General features: G+C 35.2%; 2 protein-coding genes across 2 annotated transcripts; one reads left to right on the forward strand and one right to left on the reverse strand.

Moving 5' to 3' along the window:
• Positions 1 to 623: 623 nt before the first annotated feature.
• On the forward strand, positions 624 to 1,868 carry LOC110895645 (F-box protein At5g65850). The gene has a single exon (XM_022142967.1). The coding sequence runs from the start codon at positions 624 to 626 to the stop codon at positions 1,866 to 1,868; it is 1,245 nt and encodes a 414-aa protein (XP_021998659.1).
• A 2,903-nt stretch (positions 1,869 to 4,771) lies between these two features.
• LOC110921705 (short-chain dehydrogenase reductase ATA1) lies at positions 4,772 to 8,472 on the reverse strand. Its single transcript, XM_022166053.2, has 3 exons — positions 8,357 to 8,472; positions 6,256 to 6,515; positions 4,772 to 5,507 (listed from the first exon to the last, which is right to left on the reverse strand). Exons 1-3 carry the CDS (start codon positions 8,410 to 8,412, stop codon positions 4,966 to 4,968), a joined length of 858 nt encoding a protein of 285 aa, XP_022021745.1. The 5' UTR covers positions 8,413 to 8,472; the 3' UTR covers positions 4,772 to 4,965.
• Between the last annotated feature and the right edge of the window lie 530 nt (positions 8,473 to 9,002).

Raw genomic sequence — 9,002 nt, forward strand, 5'->3', positions numbered from 1 at the left:
TAACGAACCCAGCCGAGCAACATCGGTACCATTAACGGATATCATGTTGTTACAGTAATGAATCGAGCTGAAGTTGGATGTAGAAAATCAATTTCGGTACTGGTATTTATTTTTATTGTTTTTTCTTTCGATAAGCTGACACCGTGTAGATATCGTACTGTACCAAACAACATCGATACGGCATGTATTCATTTTTATGGTTTATGGTTTCGATAATTTTTCATTAATCTTTGTGACGATAAATGAATATCGATACCAATACTGTGGCAATCTAAATCAATCGATATCGTTCGAACACCATCGATGTAGGTACGTGTGTTCGTTTTTATCGCTCTCAGTCGATGTAAAGCACATGTTGCTTTCTATATGGAGTTTATATAGAGTGCATGTATCTTATCAGTACAATAATTTAGCGAACCGAATCAATGCCAATTTAATGCTCGTGCTAATATCCTGCCGCAATGTGCGGTCAAATAACCTAGTTATAAAAAAACAAGAGAAAAGAAAAATAAAAAACGAAAACAAAAGTACTGAACTATAAAAAAAACAAGAGAAAAGAAATTAACAAAAGTAAAGAACCCCGAGTTTCATGTGCCCTGTTGTTCTTTCAAACAAAAAAGATAATGGGAACCCTAGAAGAAGAAGAGGGATCGACGATCAAAGATGATCAATTGGCCAAGAAGGCAAAGGTTTCACTTCCGGTTGAAATCATCGCAGACATCCTCTCTAGACTTCCCGTCAAATCCATACTCCGATTCAGATCTCTCTCCAAACCATGGCTCTCACACATATCCCATCCATCATTCACCAAACTCCACTTCACTTGCGCTTCCGCTGCTCACCGCACCCCCTTATTCATTTCCACTTACGATTATTCCACGTACAAACGGCACTTTCTCTCAGCCGCTCATGACAGTGGATCGGTCACTCATCTCATGACACTGGACAACGCATGCTCCAATGACATCACAAATGCCCAACATTTAAACGGGTTAGTATGTTTTACTTGTAAGAAAGCGTTGTTCCGTTACAATTACGCTCATATTTACGTTCTTAACCCTAGCACGCATAAGGTTTTTAAACTCACTGATCCCGATTATCTGATGAATCAAGATTATAAAAATGTGCGTCTGCGTTACTTGTTTGGGTTTGACGAGTCCAGGAACGAGCATAAGATTTTGATCATGAAGAATTCACTTTTTAAACCTACTACAATGGAGATTATGATTTTTTCTTTGTCAAGTTATTCATGGAGAAAGATTCATTTGGAGCTTCCTGATGGTTTTAGTTGGGATAATTTAAAAAACCATGACATGATCAAAGATAGCGTTTGTGTCAATAGTGTAGTACATTTAGTGCCTTGTGGACCGTATGACATACTCGCGTTTGACTTGCGAACTGAGCAGTTTTCAGTGATTAGAACTCCTCAAGGTGTTGTGCCCCGCAAATCCTCTACAGTTTACACTAGGAACGGCAAAACTTTAATTAAAGATAACCATCCTGACATCATAAGTATCAGTGGCTTTTTAGGAGTTGTATGTCATGATCGTGTAGTGGAAAGCAAGGGAATGCGTATATGGGTATTACAAGACTATGAAAAACGTGTTTGGGTTAGAGAAACCATTACATTCCCGGAATCTTGGATTGATTTATATTGTCCTTTCCCATTAGATGCTGTTAAGATGGATGAGATTATCTTCTCCTCAAACAAGGTGTTTAGGAATAAGGTGATGAGTGTGCTCACCTATAACAAGAAGAATAGATGTTTTAAATCATTACAGTTCTCTTTGGGTCATCAATTTGTGTGCTCAAAAGCCATAAAGGTAGAGCAAATAAGCTTTTATGTTGAAAGCCTGGTGCCTTTATAAAGGAGCAGAACAAGACTTTAAGATTCTGTAGAAGTTTTTTCATAAATTTTATCTTTAAAAGGGTATTTTAGTGTAGAATTTATATGATGAACTCCACCACAAGCAGAAACCTGCACTTGTTTGCATCTTACTTTATAATTGAACTTTGCACTTTGTTGGTATAATGGTATCTCTTTGATGCATACTGTTTCTGCTGTAAAATAATGTTTTTACCAACCCCTTTGAATCTTAGACAAGTTTTGTTAAACCGTAAATCAAACTGTTTTAAGTTGTGTTATATTTTCGAAGGATTGTCGTACAAAATATGATTTCAAAAATCAGAAATATGTTGTTTAAAAACTACCAACCAAACAGCTAGAATATATTTCAGAAACTAGTAGTGAACCTTATTTTTGTTCTTGTTTGGGAGCTTAGTAAAATGTCAGTAATATGAACCGGTTTTATAACATTGGTAATATCAGTAATATTATTAAAGTCACTGCACTTTTATTAAAATGTCATTAACCTAATTTTGGTATATTTAAATCCCTCAACATGTACCAAAAGTCACCAAACTAATTGACTTGTTAACACTTCAATTGGTTAAATTCATATGGTATATATTGATTAGGGTACATAGGAGAAAGAGGAAAACATTAAACCAACTGGAATTAAGGGTCTTGTTAACTGGTAGATCCATCTCGTGTTTGTGAGAGTATGTATCTAATTTGTATGTGTAGTGATTAGTGGAGAAAATATAAATGTAAAGATGGATAGGCGAGGTTCGAGTCCCCCCCCCCCCCCCCCGGTTAGTTTCCGCGGCACTTGGTGATGATGGGAGACTAGGGGGTGATCACTACTTCGATCCTTGAAGTGAGTGGGGTTTACCTAAACGCACTCTCGTGCCTTCGGGCAAGTTTTTATAGGCTTCGGCCCTAGGTGAGGGCTTTCTCCGGTTCAGAGGCAAGTGTATCCCGATGTGGTGAATTTTATCAGTAGCCAATTTAGAGGATTCGTTGGTCGTTAAAAAAAAAAAAGAAGTATAATAATGCTTCAAGAGTTATTTGAACTCCAAAAGTTGGTGCAAGAGATATTTGAACCCAAAAGTTGGGTATGGGTTTGGAGATAGAGTTAAAACGGGCCGGATATTGGGTTGGTATCGTTCCATATAGATGCTGCACTGAGAAACCACATGGTGGATAAGCAAGAGATGGAATATGTTTGATACTTGTCAGACTGTCAGATGGGACGCAAGATTGAGATGCTTGAAAACAGTGTTTGTACTTTGTAGGTGATAGCAATGATGGGCCCTCAAAGGGGTTTCAGATGCTGCTTTTTTCATGGCAAGAGATCATTATGGGAAAGGCTTAGACAAATGCAGTATCTACTGTGGGGCAATGGAGTGGACATATTGTTATGAAAGTTTGAGTTTGGTACAGGGTTCATATTTTGAGGATGATAATCAAAATGCTGAGTAACTTAATTTCTAATGAAATTAAAACATATCAAAGTCGTGTTTGGTGGAAAGTTGAGTCGGATTCAGATACCGCTTCATATGTTGCTTTTGTGAAGTTAATAGTTTTATAAGTGGTGATCATTATGTGACGAAAATAACTATAAGAAGTTTTGATGGATTCTAAATGTTCTCCATGATGTTAATGCGAGACTATAGCTGCAGCTTGTTGATCCATGTAATAATTAGATATGTTCTTTAAGATACTTTGAAGAGTATATATATGGTACTTTTCCCTTGTGGATTATGATGCCCAAATGGGAAATTAGAAATTACATGGTGCTTAAAGGTTTTGTAACAGAGCTTGGAGATGCAGTTGGTGATGGAGTGGTTCTCTATGATAACCATGGTGCAATTCATTTATCAAATAATCAGTTGTTTAATGAGAGAACAAAACATATAAATGTAACTACACTTAATCCGAGAAGTGGTAAATTCTACAGACATCAAATGGAGGCAGTTGACACTTCAGGGAATGCTGCTGACATATTAACTAAAGTGGTGACAAGTTTGAAGTTTTAGCACTGCTTGAATTTTTTGCTTAAAGTTTTAAATATTGATGAGTTCACATAAGGGTGAAGGGGGCACCCCCTAATTAGGTGAGCGGAAACTTTTTTTAACCCAATCATACGTTGCCATGTCATTTCCCCTCTATAACTTCCCTCTTGTCCAAAAACGTACGGGGTGCACCCCTCTTAGGGGAATTGTTTTTTTATTAAAAAAAAAAAGAACAACTTTCATTGGTCCCCGATTTCCCTCTCTCCTTCCTTTCATCGGTGCCTCCTTCCCGAAATTGTTCCCCGATTTGGCTCACCGCCTGGATGGCGGCACCGCCCCACTTGGCAAAATTGGTCCCCGCACGGGGTCACCGAGGGTGCCCCGCTCCCCCTAAGGTGGAGTTTGTTGGAACATATGTCTTAGTCAAAAGTGGTCAACAAAAGTTTAAGTTGTTTTCTTTACAACCGTTGAAAGTTCACGGCCTATCTCTGTAGTTTCAAACTTATTTAGTTAGCTAGTCTATATCCTTCATTAGGTTAGTTAAACGGACTACTTCTGCCAATTTCAAAATTCATCGATCTCTCGTTGTAATCGTTTTGATATCGATTCCTACGAATTTCCGACTAATGTTTAAAATAAAAACGAATTTTGGAAGTTCCGACCCTTTTCCTACGAATACCGATTCCTATGAAGTTCCGACACTTTTCCTACGCAAACCAATTTGTCATTTTTTGTTGCTTTTTTCACAAAACTAAGACCCTCTATTGTTTGTCGGAATTTCGTAGGAAAAGTGTCGGCATTTTCGTTCGTACGAAATACGTAGGAAATTTTGGTAGGAATAATAATAGTTTTCTAGCAGTGAAATTACAAACATTTTTCTAGCAAAATAATGTTTTATGAGAACCCTACGGGGTTGATTAAATATTTGTTTTTTTTCTGCATTAATATATAGAACTTTTCAGGCAACATATAGAGCTTTTGAGGCTCATAGTATATTCTAGCATGAGACACAAGATATTAAGAATATACAGAACTTTTGAGGCTCATAGTATATCCTAAACGTACAATAAAATTAATGTCTCAGTGATTCACAACATAATCATATGATCATTTGTCACTATAAAAAGAACTCATCTCAACCGAAGCCGAAGTAAAGCCCCCGTCGACAACCAAATTATGTCCGGTTATATATCCGGCTTCATCACTGGCTAGAAATAACACAGCTTGTGCAACATCTTCAAAGCTTCCACATCTCCCACTTAGTAAGCTTCCTTCTCTACCTATTATGTCACTCACTTCCTCTATGGTCATATTTGGTTTCCCTAAATACTCTTGATATGATTTCACAAGCATTTCCGAAGGGATTCCATGCGGTGAAACACAATTTACACGAATGCCATGAACTCCCAACTCACACGCTGCGCTTCTTGTTATTCCAAGAATCGCGCCTTTGGTTAGGGTGTACGCGTGTGACGCAAGGCCTCCCATGATTGCTGCTGAACTTGATGAGGACACGATTGACCCGCCACTGCCTGCTGAGATCATTGCTCGTGCTGCGTGTTTTATCCCGTGTATTACACCTTTAACGTTGACGTTGATTAAAGTCGCCAATTTGTTCGTTTCAAGATTTGTAATGCTCCTTCCGTTATCTAAAACGAAATTGTATAAGAATGAGAAGTGAAGTGTCACAAAGTGAACCAAATAATGTAGCCTAAATAAAAGGTAGAAAGGACATCTCAAATTGTCCCTACGAGCAGGGGAAAATTTAGGTCGTTGTCTAACAAGCCAAACGAGTAAAATAGAGAGAACGGGCTTCATATGTCAAACGGGTCAAAATTCACTTGAAATACATTCAAGTTAACCTAATTATAAATCCTTTTACTTGAACAAATTAATCATATTTAAGATATTAGATGTTGATTAAACTCACAAAACTAAGTGTTTATGGATGAATCCAACCCGTTATGATATGTACTTTAAAATTGTTTGTTTTTGACCCGAACAATTTAATCCTTTACTCATTAACTCTTTATTTTACTACTTCTGTTGAAAGCTAAGTAGACACGTAGAACATCTATTTGTGCGTTTCAAGCACACGGTTTGATCACTTGATGCATGTTTTTGGATAAATAGATGCATATATACTTGGTGTATTCAGAGCCGGACCATAACCGGACACACAACCACCGGTTGTGTCTGTTTGAACTGGTCGGACCGGTTAGTTTTCTCTTTACTTTTCTCATTTACTAGTTTATTTACAACTACGTATTTTATATTTTCTTTATTTAAGGCTTTATATTTAACTAATATTTTATATACGCACAAAAAGATAATATATTCCTAGATTTTGTTTTTCACTAGCTATACGAAGTCTATAGAAATTTAGTGTTTTGGTACCAATAATTCCAGCATTGCTGAAGATGATATCAAGTTTGCCTTTCCAAGATAGAGCAAGTTGAACTGCAGATTCAACATCAGATTCTTTAGAGACATCACAGTGCACATATAGGCCTCTAATAGACTTAGCAAGATTTACACCAACTTCATCTAATATATCAGCTATTATGACATGCGCCCCATTTTCCGACAATAATGTTGCGGTTGCACCTCCGATTCCTCTCGCGCCACCCGTTACAATTGCAACTTTTCCGATCAACCTTCAAACCAGTAGAAATGTAAATTGTTTATATGTAAAAGGTCTTGATGATCATATTATTAGTAGTTAACATAAAAAAATAAGAGGAAAAGCAAATTTGTTTGTACTTACAAACACAACACATTAAAATAGGGTCGTGTGGTTGTGTGAAGGGTCGGAAGCAATTAGTCTAATCGGGTTGACCCATAAACGGTTTTTTTTTTTTTAAATAATTCTTTTATTCTTGTCGTGAGACTTAAACCCAATACCTCTCTCTCTCTCCCTATGTTAAAGGCTTTGACTTTGCCAATTGACCACCCAATTGGTATAAACGCTTTTTTATAATTACGGTTAACCCAATAGATATTGCTTTGTACTTCCCTTGTAAAAATAGATTCAGGGCCTTCCGAGCCCAAACTCTAAAGCCCAATTTCTAAAAGTCTTTTTCAAAGTCCAAGAGATAGCACTAACATCACGTAGGCCCAATTTTTTTTTTTTTTTTTTTTTTTTTTTTTTTTTTTTTTTTTTTTTGCAATCAAATTTATTTATAGTGGGTACTGGGTAATAGTTAACAAATTTTTGTTCATGCTTGATGCTTACGATTTAGACTTTAGTAGTGGGATTTTGTCTAATCTTTGACAGTTTTTGGCTTAATTATAGTCTTTTTTGATAATGCATTTTATGTCAAAGTGATTCATTATTGTCTTTACAAAAGACTAAATGATTGATAATACGTTTGAAGCGTTGACAAAAAGCAGTTGAAAGTATTATGAATGAAGTTGTAATTGACCATTTACAAAAGACTGACACGTAGGGGACAATTGTGATATGTATTTTGTTAATTATTTTGAAAATTTTGATAAGTAGTTAGGCCATGTTTGGCTTAGCTTTTCGAAACAACTTATAACTTTTTGAAAAAGTTAATAGGTCACAATAGAGTGACTTATTGACCTTTTTCCCCTCACATAACAATTTCATGTCAAACACCCTTTAATTTTTCAAAAAGTAAATAACCTAATAAGTCACTGAAATAAACAATCCCAAACACTCCCTTATTTGTTTAATTCTCACCGACAAGATTATAGGGGAAGGTTCAAATAAAAATACTAGTTAACACGAAAACTCGAAAACTAACTAAAAAAAGCCTAAAAAACATACTATTTTTTTGCATACCAATTTTCGCTATTTTAGGTATATAAAAAAACTTTTTTTAAAATAAAAAAAAAAAAACTTTTTTTTGTAGTGCACATGTGTCACATGTGAATTATTACACATATGCAGTACAATTTTTTTTTTAATTTTTTTATATACAAAAACCAACGATTTTTAATAAAAAAAATTGAAAAAAAATTGTGTGTTTTTTATGCTTTTTTAGTTAGTTTTCGAGTTTTCGTGTTAAAAGTGATTTTCATTTAAACTATCCCCTAAGATTATATTATTACAAGGATAATAAATTTAATATAGCATATGAATATGAATTCATATAAGCAATCTTTGACCCATTTGACTCACATATTTAGTACCAAGCATTTAAAATTTTATCTATCTGACCCATTATATAAACCCATAAATGGGTTTAAGCTAGATGACCTAAAAAAGTTTTTGGTCTTTTTCTTTAATTTGTAAATAAGTGTTGTGCTACCTCTAGCCACAAAAAGATGATACTACACTAATAATATATTTTTTTAAACAAAACCAGTTCATGTGAATTCACTTGACCAACTTTTATAAGTAGCTATATTTTTATAATTATGTACGAACTTATATAAACATGTTTATAAGGTAAACGAGTCAAAATTGTTTTAAAAGTAATGTAGGTTCTTTGTTGATGTTAAAGAAAGAAATTAAAACAAGTAGACAAACCTTTTTGCTGCTAACTTTTGCCTACCATTACTTGAGTAATGATAGCTTGATTCCATGGTTGACACTTTGTGCTAGAAACATTGAAGATGTGAGCTTTATAGGGAAGCATTTAGGAATAGTGTTGGTTTCTAATGATATACTTGCCTTACCATGCTTTCTTCATTCCTCTTTTACCTACTTTGGACCTATAATAATGTCATTTATGTTGTATTTTATATAGAGGAACTACAAATTTTGAATACATAAAAGTTAATAATAATTTTCAACTGACACTAATGATACACATGTTAGGGATTAGTGATCAAGAGCCAATAGTTGGAAACAATTTACAAGGAATGAGAGGGGCTGTTTAGTGTAGTTGATGATAACAATACATGAAGAGGAAACAAGCGTTGTGTAGATACATGTGGTTGTGTTAAAACAAGTACTAGGCGCCCATTTTGCATTAAGGAAATTGCTATTCAGTGGCGGATCCAGCAATTTTTCGCACCAGGTTTCTTTTGATAGATTTTCACTAATTCTCACTATTTTTTTCAAATCATATAAAATTTCCACTATTTTTTTCATTTTTTTTTTAAAACGAAGGGGGTTCCCGGGAACCGACAAAACACCCCTGGATCCGCCACTGTTGCCATTACACCTTCTA

This window comes from Helianthus annuus, chromosome 2 (genome assembly GCF_002127325.2).
Source record: "Helianthus annuus cultivar XRQ/B chromosome 2, HanXRQr2.0-SUNRISE, whole genome shotgun sequence".
In the NCBI taxonomy this organism is placed as follows: Eukaryota; Viridiplantae; Streptophyta; class Magnoliopsida; order Asterales; family Asteraceae; genus Helianthus; species Helianthus annuus.